Source organism: Hyperolius riggenbachi, chromosome 3 (genome assembly GCF_040937935.1).
Source record: "Hyperolius riggenbachi isolate aHypRig1 chromosome 3, aHypRig1.pri, whole genome shotgun sequence".
Lineage (NCBI taxonomy): Eukaryota > Metazoa > Chordata > Amphibia > Anura > Hyperoliidae > Hyperolius > Hyperolius riggenbachi.
The window spans coordinates 50,531,233-50,545,785 of NC_090648.1; the positions used below are offsets into that span (position 1 = coordinate 50,531,233).

Consider the following 14,553-nt stretch of genomic DNA (forward strand, 5'->3'; position numbering starts at 1 on the left):
CAGCCCCAAATTGGTTTGAGGAACAGCAATCAGAGTTTAACCTGCTACCATGGCCAGCTCAGTCCTAAGTACTAAGATAACGATGAACATGGCTCACATAGTTTTAATGAAAATAAATACAATAATAATACAAAATAAACATAAAGTCAGAGTAAAATATAGAATATCATAAAATCACAGTATAGTATAGAATATCATATAGTAACAATACAGTATACAATATCATAAAGTCACAGTATAGAATAAAATATTGCAGAGTGGTTGCTCATTTCAACATTATATAAAAATGCTAATAAATTCCACTAGAATGTTCAGTTCTTTACGTAAAGCATGTTGATGAATTACAAGCTGCCCCCTACTTACAAACAGGTTACGTTCCGGGAGATTGTTTGTTAGTTGATTTAGTTTGTAAATCAAGTCCTGTGTTAGACATGGTGAAATGTGGCTAAATGATTTTACAACACTGGATTTGGACATATAGTATAATCTATGTTTTTTGTCATTTTCAATGTGCTTTTAAGCCTGGAGCCCAATGCAACTGCTTGCACTTGCCATTACACTTTAAGTACTGTATATACTTGACTATAAGTCTAAAAATATAGTTCTGACTTTTATTAAATAAAAGCTTAGGGGTTGACTTATACATGAGTCACAGGCAACACTGTGTAATGTGTGTACAATCAGTGACATTCCCATTTGCAGCAATTGATCTAGTGGTAAGTGACACTTTCTTGATAAAGGAAATGCCAAGAAAACACAGGGCTGGAAGCCCTGGCCACAACAGTTAACAAGGATAGGGGTGGGGCGGGGACTGGGCTGCAGGAAGGGGAGTGAATAATTACTGCACTCGTGGCCTGAGTTGCTGCACTTATGACCTGAATAAGGTATTGGCTGCATTTACGGGACAGAAGGGGTTAAAAGCTGCAATACTGTATACAGTGCAGTCATTAACCCCTTCTGGCCCCCAAGTGCGGCTGTTAATTATTCCTGGATCCCAAGTGCAGCCATTAACTTTGCGGGGTAGACTTATACTTGAGTCAATAGAAAAATTTCAGCTTGAGAAGGTCAAATATTGGACTCGACTTATAGACAATGTCGACTTATATTCGAGGATATGCGGTAGAATTTTTTTCAGCAGCATTCCAGGGCGATTTGGGGTGATTTCAAAGTATCATACTTTTAGTAGAAAAGATTGTGGTTTGCAGGTTTTTATTAAATTTATTTGTGGTCCGGGAAAGAAATTTGCTGCAAAATTGCTTTTGAACAGAAATTACAAAGAGATTTTTCAGTGCTTTAATACTTTGTATCGGAGAGCAAACCGTCTAAAAATGATGCAGGACCCTTGATTATAATTTCGGGAAATGGCAATCCCTCTGGTGGGTTCCCCTCCATTAGCTTTAATTAGCCTAGCACTTTTGGAATCCAAAGTGTGCATGAAACAGCTCCTGTTCCTCCCAGGCCTCAATGTTTTTAATTATTTACAATTTATACAATAATGTACATAAATACATAATATGTAGTAAAAAAAATATGTAATGACAAAAACAGAACTGTATACTTTGTACATGGAGAGGACCTTGATTGTATGTAAGAAACCTTGCAACTTGAGTCTTTTGAAAGTAGCGGTTTGTCTGTACAGTGCTGTTGTGCACTACTTCCTGCTGGTAAACCAATAAAATGGAATACCAAAAAGTTCCATAAGCTCATGTTGGCTGTCAACCAGATCCAAATATTGAACAAAAATCATAAAGAACCCTACAAATGTGTTCTGGTTCTCCAGACACTCCTCAGATCAGTAGTATCCATCCATGACAAGATATGGCAATGAGATCTTTATAGATGTCCAGGACTATTGTCTTTATATTTTGTACAAACTCATTTATATCTTCAGGATTAGTTGAGAAAGAGCTACCAGCAGAGGCGTTGGTAATAGCAGTCTTTAGCAATGTGTAGTATTTATTTCAGGCTGCAGAGGGTGCTGTCTTCTTCTGCTTTATGGTTTATGACCTTACCCTAGGTCTCGGCAGAGGCATCTAAGGTACAAGAGATTAGAGTTCATACTAGAAGACATTCAAATCAGTTTTTATATATACCTAAGTAGATGGAAGTCTTTGGATACCATAGAGACTTCATGTTCCTCAGTCAGGGACAATCCCTGGTGGAAGCTGCTTGTTCTTTAAGGTCTTCAATACTCCTCGTGCAGCCTTTGAAACAATTCGAATAGTTACAAAGATATGTGCTCCGTACTTCACATGCGCGTGACCCAGCTTGCACATGCGCAGTGTGGATGTGCTCATCTTCATTACTACTCGGGGACATGAGTAGTTCTGAAGGTTGCACAAGCAGTATCCAAGACCTAGAAGAATGAGTAGCATCCACTAGGGAAGGCACAGAAATGATGAGACAGACTGAGGAACAGGAAGGCTCCATGTTATGGTATGGTATTGATGCACATAGTTTGTATGCAGTAGTTCTGCCAGTTCTATAGTACCTAGACTTTCACACTTTCTCTGACTTACTTCCTCCCTCTAGTCAAATCCTACTTCAACCAAGCGGGCGGCTTTGCAACCAGAAGTGGGCGGGTTTGTCCTTGCCTTATACCAGGAAGCTATGCCGGCCAGATTGCCTTTGACCTAACATGAGCAAATCATCATGCATCCAGGACTTCTCATGAGTGTCAACTCCCATTTAGAATTCTTTCCCACAGCCTGATCATCAAGTTCTAAGCCTGCAAATCTTCAAATGTACCCTCAAGACACCCCTCTTCAGACAAACGTATAGTTTGTTATATAAAATATGAGGCTACCCGCCCTTATTTGCTAACCCCTTTGTCTACTCTCCTAGTGTCTCAAACCCGCTACTGTCTAGATTGTAAGCTCGCAGAGGCAGAGACCTCCCCCCTAGTGTTTACCAAATGAACATGTACCAGTATAGGTGATGTTTTCAAACTACGAATCAATTGTATGTATTTGTACTTGTGTTTCTGGACTGTACAGTGGTTTGAAGTGCTCATGTATCTAAGCTCCTCATTATTGTATGTTGTTGTACTATATACTCCGCTACAGAAGATGTTGAGCTATAGAAATAAAAACATGAATAAATAATAATAAATAGTTTAGTACTAGTTACTCCTTATTCTGCCTGATGAAGCATGTCACACCAGCGAAACACATTGTGCTTTGTAGTATTTCATTAAGTTCTTTTTGCATGAATCCAACAAAACTGAGTAATCTATGGGGAGGTAAGTCCACGGGTGCGTATTGTTTCGGCGCAGCTCAGTTTGGCGCGGCGAGAGCCGAATGACGGCTCTCACAGCTGCCGCTAAACTACGAGGCGGCGTTAAAAACTATTCCCCCTCCGAGTTGTCGCAACTCGGAGGGAGATGTAATTCGGGGTCTGGCAGCCGCCAGAGCCCCGAATTACCGCTATGCACTCCACGCAGCATAGCATTGCTGCTATGGGGTGCACAGTTTCGGCGCTCGGCTCTGAGAGCTGCGTGCCAAAATAAGCTGATCAGTAAGTCCACCACTACCTCCCTTTTAAACTGTTTTTAGTGTATATTATCCTATTTTTGGCGCCTCTGTTATACTAATATCTGCAAGTCTTTGTCTACCCTTGGTGGAGGGGTGTAATTCCCCCTATTTCTTCCAATCTACAGAGAGCAACTTCTTAACCTGAGTAGGGTCAGATCTAAGCTCCCCACCTGGTTAATCAGTGTTTGCCTTAGAGGTAACCTACACTTGTGAATATTCATTTAAACAAAGTACTCCTGTACATAACCCTAATATACTACAATATCGTGGGATCTTGATTTTCTATTTTGTCTTTCTACAAATAATAAATGGTGTTTAGCTAGCTTTAGAGTTGTCTTTATAGATGTTTAAAAGTTTTACAAGACAAATGGACCTTTCAGTACAGGAAGTTGTCCAGATTTATGGTATCCTCTCTGAAGCTATGTGTGATGTACATACTGTACTTTAAACACACTTCCTGATTTAATCAATAAACACGTATTATAACCGGAAAGAGGACTAATATTAAAATAGAACTTTTATTGCTACAAAACAAAAATATATAAGCTGCTGATCTAGATTAGTTGAAATCCTATCAAGGAGTTGGAGTACAGGTAGGTATCTATATCTACAGACCTCTATATCAACAAAAGGCCTGTCGGCCAAACAGGCCTCTTGTTGTTTTTCTTGAAATGTATATTTGATGTACTGTATATTCTGGCGTATAAGACTACTTTATAACCCTTGAAAATCTTCTGACCAGTCAGGGGTCGTCTTATACGCCAGGTGTCATTGATGCCGGGTGATACGCCCTCTCCTGTTACCGCCTCTCAAATCTCGCTGCTGAGGACTGTAGTGAAGCGGCGCAGGCAGGGCCGGATTTGCCATAAGGCACTGTAGGCATGTGCCTACAGGCACCTGATGATGGAATGGTGGCTCATTCCCCTTTCCGAGTGCCTTCATTCCATCCTCCCTACACAGAGTACTGATGAGAGTGTAAATGAGAAGTTACTCATCCCGCTCTCAGCATTTCACTCACAAGATCTCCCTTCAGTCGGGGGCACCACTAACTATTTAACCTCCTTGCCGTTCTGATTCTTTCCGGATTTTAGAGTCTAAAAGCAGTGCAATTTTTGTTGCACGCTTTCAGACCCTAAAACCTAGAAAAAATTATGCTGCCATGAAGATCTGCAGCAGTTCCTCAACCACTCACCTCCCTGGCTCCAGTGCTGCAGTTTCCCCCCCAACCTCTGGGTGGTGCTGTGACTTTAAAGTGAGATTGCCGGCTGTCGTCATGACGACAGCCGGCAATCTCACCAGGAAGTAGCAGAGCCTCGGAGGAGCGAAAGAAGAATGGCGTGCAACGCCGGGATCCCCTGAGAGGTGTGTAGAAACGCCCGCTGCGCACATTGCTCTGCACACAGCCTCCGGCGGCTACCCCGAGCAGAGGTCAGGATTACCGCTCTGAGCTGTTGTTTTCCGCCCCGACCCTAGCTCGGGATTACCGCCAAGGAGGTTAATATTGAGGGTACTTCTGGCAACCTAATACTAAGGGGCACCTGTAGCTACCTATGACGGGCAGGGGAAGTAAGGGAGAAGTGGCAGCTGGGAAAGCCAGCACACTTGCGGTGCTGTTTGGTGGGGGTTTGTAGGTTCATGGTGGGTAAAGTCTAAGTTGCCAGGACAACTGTGCCTATAGGCTCCTGCCTCCTGTAAGGTAAATCCGGGCCTGGGCGCAGGCACACATGTACGAGATCTGAGCAGAGAAGGAGGTAAATAGGGTGAAAGAAGCGTGTGTTATGGCACAGCATGATCTATTCTTCCATACCTCTCTGATAAACAGGTAGACAAGTAGAGCTGACCAGTCAATCGCCTATATACTGTTATATACTGGGTATCACATACAGTACAGCACCAGTATCTATTAATACATAGCACCAGTATATGATTTTTTTTTTATTTGGTGTGCGTTGAAAGGGGGTGGTAGTCTTATATGGCGAGTATATCCCAAACTCTATATTTTAAGTGGAAAAGTTGGGGGGTCGTCTGATACGTGGGAATATACGGGTACTTGTACTGTGCACTGGCACCTTATTGAGCATTTATTCCCCTGACAAAGCCCCCATTGAGGGGGCAAAACATGTAGAGTTAGTGGCGGGTTTATTTATTTATTTATATGTTAGTATACTAGTACTGTCAGCAAGTAGTTGTAAGTTGATCTCATGTGCCCAGACAGATATATAGGCCTGTAGAACTAGATACCTTCCTTTTCCCCCTTGATAGGTTTTCAATTGATCTAGATCAGCAGCTGATATATTGTAGCAATAAAAGTTATATTTTAATGTTAGTCCTCCTTCAGGTTATAATATGTGTTTATTGATGTACATACTTCTCTTCAATGCCTTCTCCTTACCTTGTATGGTGGGACCCGAGAATCCATTTTCTCCTGCGTGATTTTGAAGGTGCCACTGGATCCTAAGAAAACAACATTATAGGGTTATGAGACGTAAGCAGTAAGAAAGGTACAAAGCAGTGTCATGTGACCTGGGGATTATTCACTCCATTAATGGCCTAGTAGAGTATTGCAACCAGGGCCGGATTTGTACATTTTACTGCCCAAGGCCTACTGTCACAGTCCCCTCCCCTTTGTCAGTGCTCCATCATCTTGTGTGCACCCCTCCATCCTGTGTTGCCCATGTGGAAGCAGCGTGGCCATGGACCGAGTCTATGACTTGCTGCAGTTTTGTATGTTTGGCAGTTTAACTGAGTGTGCCAGCTCCCTGCCCTCCCTTTGCTTCGTGATGTCCTAGGCCATGGCCTTTGTGGCCTTGCCTCAAATCCGGCCATGATTGTACCATGTTAGCCATCAGCCATCCTAATTCAAAACGATTTACCAGGGACTTTAAGTGGAACTAAAATCCTGCTGGTGGAGATGGAGACATTATTATTTACCTAAAACAAAGAAGACATATGCCAGTTTTTGCATTCCAGTTAAAAATGTAAGATCATTTTCCCCAGTATTTTGTAAAAGAGGTACTGTCGTAAAAATAGCGTAATGAATAAAATTGCTTAGTTTTTACAATATTACTTTATACATTTTTTCATTACTGTTTGCCCATTGTAAAATGTTTCCTTCCTCACCCTGATTTACATTATAAAAATTTCTCATAGGTGGCAACATCTTCAGCAATGTTTGTTTATTGAGAGTGTCAGTGCCATTGTAATAGCACCAGGACTCCCAGAATGCTCTGGTCAGTCTGGGAGAAGAATTCCGCATAGCTAAACATCACTGGGAGCCAGGGCGGGGCTACACAACTATATACAGCAATATATAGCTATAGGAAGGGTTTCTGCTGGGAAGCAGGAAATTTGGGCGCATGAGGCAGGTGGACAAAAAGGGCGCAGCCATTCACTCCCATAATAAACATCGTTTAATGGGCGCCCAACAGGAAAAAAGGGCGCCGGAGAAAAATAACGTTTTACAAGCGGCACCCGGAGACTTTTAATGTTTTATAACTGCTTCTCATGATTACACATTATTTAATGATTTATAATTTTTTAAACCTTATTTTTAAAAGAAAAACAGTACAATATTTTTTAAAACATTATTTTTGAATGAAAAACAGCACAATTTTTTTTTAAACGTTATTAATGCTTATCACAGGGAGGTCTTAGGTTTAGGCACCACCAGGGGGTCTTAGGTTTAGGCACCACCAGGGGGGGTCTTAGGTTTAGGCACCACCAGGGGGGTCTTAGGGTTAGGCACCACCATGGGGGTCTTAGGGTTAGGCACCACCAGGGGGGTCTTAGGGTTAGGCACCACCATGGGGGTCTTAGGGTTAGGCACCAACAGGGGGGTCTTAGGGTTAGGCACCACCAGGGGGGGTCTTAGGTTTAGGCACCACCAGGGGGGTCTTAGGTTTAGGCACCACCAGGGGGGTCTTAGGTTCAGGCACCACCAGGGGGTCTTAGGTTTAGGCACCACCAGGGGGTCTTAGGTTTAGGCACCACCAGGGGGGTCTAGGGGTTAGGGGTGGGTACAGGGAGGGTTCTGTGTGAAAGTAGGGTTAGGTATAGTTTTAGTAACATTCTTATTAATCTTTTATAAAACTTTATTATACATTTCACTTTTTAAACAGGGAAGATTAACGTTTTTACAATTCCCGATTTCATACACATTATTTAATGATTTATAACTTTATAAAACATTATTTTTAAACGAAATATAGCACACTTTTTTTTAAACGTTATTCATGCTTATCGTTTAAAACCCTGCGCCCTTTTTTCCCGGCGCCCTTTTTTAACGTACACTTTCTGCTGCCGAAACAATAACGTAAAAGTGTGTATTCTGAATAATTTACTGCATTCTACTACATGTCTCTAGAGTCTAGACAGTGTCAGACTGGGAGGTGGAAAAACTGAGGAAATCCACCTGCTGGCCAAGCAGCAGTAACCCTGTGTTATCACTCTCAATAGAAACCTGCAGCAAGTCTTCACTGTGAGCAGCAACACCTGACTACTGCTGCTTGGCCAGCAAGTGGATTTCTTTAGCTTTTCCAGCTCCCAATCTGACACTGTCTCTAGAGTTGCTCTTTAATTTACTGAGCCTGAGGAAAGTTGGGGAACATCAGTGGTCATAGCTAGACTGATTTTTTTTATATATAATTCCTTTAATAGCTGGCAAGATTTGTAAAACTTTACCAGGTCATTAGTCAGAAAAGATTTTAGGCACACCTTTGGGCCTCTTGCACACTGCATGCATTTCAGATTCCGATTCCGCTTTTTAGGCCTCTTGCACACTGCATGCATTTCAGATTCCGATTCCGCTTTTTAATCTGTTTTTACATCCAATTCCGATTCAGATTTTTAATCTTAACTGCATGCTGCGTTTTTTGATCCGTTTTTCTGTTGAATGTATTCAAGGAAAATCGGAAACGGAATCGGAATCGGAAACGGAATCGGAATCGGAAAACGGATTTGCAGTGTGCAGGGAGCCTTAATCTGTTTTTACATCCGATTCCGATTCAGATTTTTAATCTTAACTGCATGCTGCGTTTTTTGATCCGTTTTTCTGTTGAATGTATTCAAGGAAAATCGGAAACGGAATCGGAATCGGAATCGGAAACGGAATCGGAAAACGGATTTGCAGTGTGCAGGGAGCCTTGGTATGAGTTCAGTTATTTAAAGTGTACCAGATCTGATTAAAAGAAAAGTTTTGTACATACCTGGGGTTTCCTCCTGCCGCATCCGCTCAGATCGCTCCCACGCCGCCGCTGTCCGTAGCTTCGGGAACCAGGTACCGTCACGTCAGTTAGAGCCAATCGAAGCAGGAGAAGTGCGCCCTCTGTGTATCTCTCCAGCAGCCAAAACAAGCGAACTTCACTTACGTCAGACTGGGTCCAACTGACAGAAGTAACGGGACCCGATACCGAAGCTGTGGGCAGAGGAGGACGGTGGCGTGGGGGCGAGGAAGCCCCAGGTATGGTTAAAACGTTTTATTTTTATCAGCTCTGAGTCTCTTAAAGGCGGGTGCTAGTAACTCCAGCTTGCGCATGACACCACTACACGTCAGCACTCACAAAACATTCATATTTCTTTTATAAGGGACAGCAAACAAAATCCAGTGTTTTCCAGCCACACTGGTTCTCCAGTAAAATCCAGTACATAAATGTTTCTCCTGATTGCTTCAAAGAGCCTTGCAGTCAAGTACATTGTGCACAGCTCCTTCAGGGGCCCCAAGTCAGGGACTGCAAGCACAATTTTAAATTGGACCTGAACTCTTGCACAGGAAAACAGAGAAATGCACCCTGTGTGTTTTTAGGGCCCGTTTCCACTTGTGCGGTGCAAATCGCCGCGGTAAAAATTTGCATGCGTATGCGAATTTCGCATGCGGGTGTATGCTAATTTTCATGCGAATTCGCATGAAAATTCGCATGAATGACGCTGTATGCGAATTTAACCATGGCAGTGCCGGTGTGCATTGCCACTGATTTCCATGCGAATTCGCATACGAATTCGCATGAAAATTCGCATACCAAAGCCGCAGGCGATTTCCCTATTAAATACATTAGCGGCGATTCGCATGCATTCCACACGCAGACGAATTCTGAGGGCTCTGCCGTGCAGAAAAATCCTGCACAGAAAAATGCTCAGGAAAACTGACAAGTGGAAACAGGCCCATCCGCTTGTATTGGTTATGCGAATTGGCGTGCAGGAAACGCATGCAGATTCGCGATAGTGGAAACGGGCCCTTAGAGAGAAGGACAAGTTTAATTCCTCCTCATCTGTAAGAAATCACAAGTATAATTTGATCTCTTAGCTATGTCAGGACAAAAAAAAGTCAGTCATCAGCAGACACAGCTAATGTGTAAACACGGGGTGTTAACCTTTTGTCTGCTTCCATGAAAGCAGGAAGTTGCAGGAGTTCTGTAAGCTGTAACAAAGAAATTTTTTTTCTTTAAAGGTTATTTTGCTGTTGCTTATCTTTTAGAGCAGTGAGGAAGTTCTGAGTCTGCTTACAGTATTACAATGTAACAGGTTCCACATTCATCTGTGTATTGTTCCAATTTTAACCACAAATTGCAGTATTTATTTTTAATAAATGTGGGCATTTCAGGAATTATAAGAATTTTTTTTCCATCAGGTGCTACTTATGGCTGCAATTCCACAAACTGTATTCAGAAGTAACCATTCTGTAGCCCTTACTTTTTCCTGCTATACGAGTAACCCAGGTGATGATTGCTTCTTGCAACTTTGCAAGACATATTTTGAAAACTCTAAACCTGGTTTCCTGGATCACTTAGGTTCCCCAGAGTTCTCCAACCTTTACAAACCAACTCAAATGCCTTGTAGGCCTTGGGCAACAGTGTCTATTTTGAAAATGATTTCTCTTTAGCAAGACCCATGAAATAGATCAGTGCTGAGCAGTAGAGATGTTGCGAACTGTTCGCTCGGCGAACATCTCTGGGGCTTTTACTACTTCCAGGTCACTCTGACCCGGAGTAGTACGCCTGCGCTGCCCGGCGAAGTGCGTCCTAGATCGCGCTCCTGTTGCCGGGCACTCTCTGCGCATGTCGTTCATGACGTCACGCACATGCGCAGAGAGTGCCCGGCAACAGGAGCGCGATCTAGGACGCGCTTCGCCGGGCAGCGCAGGCGTACTACTCCGGGTCAGAGCCACCCGGAAGTAGTAAAAGCCCCATGCATTCAGAGATGTTCGCCGGCGCATCTCTACTGAGCAGTGCGTTCATAAGAAATAATAGACCATGACTCACCTGGGCTGAACATTCTTCCCTGTATCTGTAGGTTCCTCTCCCAACAGCAACACTCACACCAGTTCTTATTCTCATGAGGGTCTACTAATCTGCATATTGAGGAGACACGGAAGAAAATTATTGTGTAAACCTTCCATATTATCAGGTCATTGAAGCCCAACCCCATTAAAGGAAACCCAAGGTGGAAATAACTGATGAGACAAAAAACTGTATCTATCCTCCTACTCCTGAAAATGAACCCTTTTTTTTAGAATCCCACAGAATTGTTTTATTTTTAAAGGGACTCTGAGCACCTCTCATGGGTAAGCCTTTAAGCCAGACGACTTCCAACAAAGTCGTGCTATGACCCCTCTGGAAGAGCCTCTTGCGATGGCCATGCGTGTCACTTCCTCTTCCTGCTTCATTCAGTGATGCACTTCTCTAACAGGGGTGACCCGGAAGTTATAACAGAGCCAAGATGGCAGCCGCGATTTTTAAATTAAAAATCGAACGAAAACTATTTGGTGCAGAACAGCGATTCAAACATGAAATGAAAGAGGAGAGCACAAGCTACAGAAAGGTATGCATCTTTAAGTACTTTGCAGTACTGGTTGGAGTCTTAAAGAGACTCCGTAACAAAAATGTCATCCTGTTTTTTATCATCCTACCCGTTCCAAAAGCTATTCTAATGTGTTCTGGCTTACTGCAGCACTTTCTACTATCACAGTCTCTGTAATAAATCAATGTATCTCTCTCTTGTCAGACTTGTCAGGCCTGTGTCTGGAAGGCTGCCAAGTTCTTCAGTGTTGTGGTTCTGCTATGAACTCCCCCTTCCAGGCCCCTCTATGCACACTGCCTGTGTATTATTTAGTATTAGAGCAGCTTCTCTCTTCTCTCTTATCTTTTACAAGCTGGATAAATCGTCCTCTGAGCTGGCTGGGCTTTCACATACTGAGGAATTACATACAGGCAGAGCTGTCTGCACTCTGCAGGAAGAAACAGCCTGACACTTCAGTGGAAGATAGCTGCAGGGGGAAAGAAACACACAAATGATCTCTTGAGATTCAAAAGGAAGGCTGTATACAGCCTGCTTGTGTATGGATGTATTTTCTATGTGTGGACATACTGTACATCAACCTACTTCCTGTTTTGGTGGCCATTTTGTTTGTTTATAAACAAACTTTTTAAAACTGTTTTTAACCACTTTTAATGCGGCGGGGAGCGGCGAAATTGTGACAGAGGGTTATAGGAGATGTCCCCTAACGCACTGGTATGTTTACTTTTTTGTGATTTTAACAATACAGATTCTCTTTAAAGGCATGCCTGTTAGAGGTGCTCGGAGTCCCTTTAAAAGCTAAAAAAAAGTAGGTTTACTGTTGTTTAAAACATGCATTTAGCTCACGGCAGAATCGGTAAAAGTAGTATTTCCTTTTCAGCTCTTACATGACACGTCTCACATTCTGCCCAATATGCAATTCATTTTCATGAGCCTGCTTTTTGATGATACTTGATGATTCATGTAACTATATGTATCTGTGGGCGGATATTCACCACAAAAGGACATTAAGATCTTACATTATGCTTATTGCACATGTAAAATGTAACGAGTGTTCCGTAAAAACTACATAGCCCAATTAAGATAAATAGAGTTAGCGCGGCATGCACCGGATGCGTACGTTGCTCCATTCACCTGTGGGAGTTGTGGTATGCAGTTTGTTTAAAGCTTGTTAAATTTTACGTGCGCGATCAGCGCAATGTAAAATGTTACGTCCATTTGTGAATACACTCTATATAACTATACTGCCCAATTACAACCAATTTTTTTCTGTGTCAAAATGAACAGAAGACCCTGCTAGAAACCCCTAGGGCAGGATGGTGGGGTAGTGGTGAGTGCTCTTGCCTTGTAGCGCTGGGTCCCCAGTTCAAATCCCAGCCAGGGCACTATCTGCACAGAGTTTGTATGTTCTCCCTGATTCTGTGTGGGTTTCCTCTGGGCACTCTGGTTTCTTCCCACATCCCAAAAACATACAAGTAAGTTAATTGGCTTCCCCCTAAATTGGCTCTAAGCTATGATATGTGCACTACACGATATATGGCTATGATAATGACTAGATTGTGAACCCCTAAAAAAACGCACCACTCAACCAATGTATCAAAAAATACAAATCATCTTTATTGAGCACAAAAACCAATAAAAACACTTAAAACCATAAACAGAGGGGCACTCTGTAATAATATTCAAAATATTGCACAATAAACACATTGTAAACACATTGCCCTGTAAGATAAACATATGATCAAGGTAACATATATATATATATATATATATATATATATATATATATATATATATATATATATATATATATATATATATATATATACATAAAGGATAAGATCATAAGAAAATGAGTGAGACAAGAGTAATCCCAGGTAAGGGTAGCCATACACTGGTCGATTTGCCATCAGATTCGACCAACAGAAACATCCCTCTCTGATCGAATCTGATCAGAGAGGGATCGTATGGCTGCCTTTACTGCAAACAGATTGTGAACCGATTTCAGCCTGAAACCGTTCACAATCTGCTGTGGTGGTGGTGCTCCCCTCCCCCGCCGCATACATTGCCTGCTCCGCCGGCGTGACTGCCCCCGGTCACCGCTGCTCCGTCTCCGCTCTGGTCTCCAGGTCCGGCATGCTTTACTTCTTCCTGCCCGGCAGGAAGTTTAAACAGTAGAGCGCCTTCTACTGTTTAAACTTCCTGCCAGGCAGGAGGAACTGAAGCATGCCGGAGACCAGCGCGGACGCGGAGCAGCGGTGACCGGGGGTAGTCGCGCCGGCGGAGCAGGTAATGTATTGCCGCTCTATTGCGTCGGTCGTCGGGCACTCGAACGCCGCTAGCGACGCGCTCCCTACACGCGGGCGATCGACGGTAATTTTCCGCACGGAGCAATCGACAGGATCGGACGAAATGGATCGAAATTCGGCATGTAGCGCGAACGATTGGCAGCAGATTCGATCTGCTGTCGAAACGGCGGCAAATCGGGCCTGTGTATGGCCAGCTTTAGACTTAGTATGACAGTGTATCATAACAAATAGTGCAAAAGTGCAGCCTCAGAGGATGGATGAATGAATAAATAAAGACCATCCACAAGACAAAAATATACAAACCATCAGATATTATAAAGAAATTATGTGCCAAGGGAAAGATGTTCTGAAGCCAGTAAGAGAACCTGGAACTTACCGGAGAGAAGTGTACAAAGAAGAGAAGTGTGAAACCAGTGAAGACTATAAAGCTTACCAGGGAAAACAGAGACAAGGCAAAGGTTCAGTGTGCCCCGCACTCGCCGTCGCGATTCGCTGCCTATGATGCGCAGCTTCGTCTGTTTATTGTGCAATATTTTGAATATTATTACAGAGTGCCCCTCTGTTTATGGTTTTAAGTGTTTTTATTGGTTTTTGTGCTCAATGAAGATGATTTGTATTTTTTGATACATTGGTTGAGGGGTGCGGTATTTTAGGGGAACTTCTTTTTCTTTCTTGATGCATACATGTTGTTTGGTTCCTTTCCGCACACTCCCGATTATACATTATATAGTATTTTATGGTATCAGTTGATGGTGCTTGCCCATTTTTTGTTCTTATGTTTTAGATTGTGAACCCCTCTGAGGGACAGTTACTGACAATCAGGGCCGGAGCTACCATAGGAAAGAATGGGCAATTGCCCCAGAGCCTGTAGGGGCCCCCAAGGTGTCCCTCCCCCATCTTAACTGTTGCTCCCCAGGGACTCT

General features: G+C 43.0%; 1 protein-coding gene across 1 annotated transcript in view; it reads right to left on the minus strand.

Annotated features, from left to right (window-relative positions):
- Window positions 1–235: 235 nt before the first annotated feature.
- The window catches only part of LOC137560957 (mucin-3A-like), a 46,151-nt gene continuing 31,833 nt past the window's right edge, over window positions 236–14,553 (minus strand). The window contains exons 4-6 of the mRNA XM_068272144.1: window positions 10,787–10,875; window positions 5,926–5,987; window positions 236–2,033 (exon numbers count right to left, since the gene is read on the minus strand). Coding sequence (XP_068128245.1) covers window positions 2,001–2,033; window positions 5,926–5,987; window positions 10,787–10,875 — 184 coding nt within the window. The 3' untranslated portion in view covers window positions 236–2,000. The remainder of the gene's footprint in view (window positions 2,034–5,925; window positions 5,988–10,786; window positions 10,876–14,553) is intronic.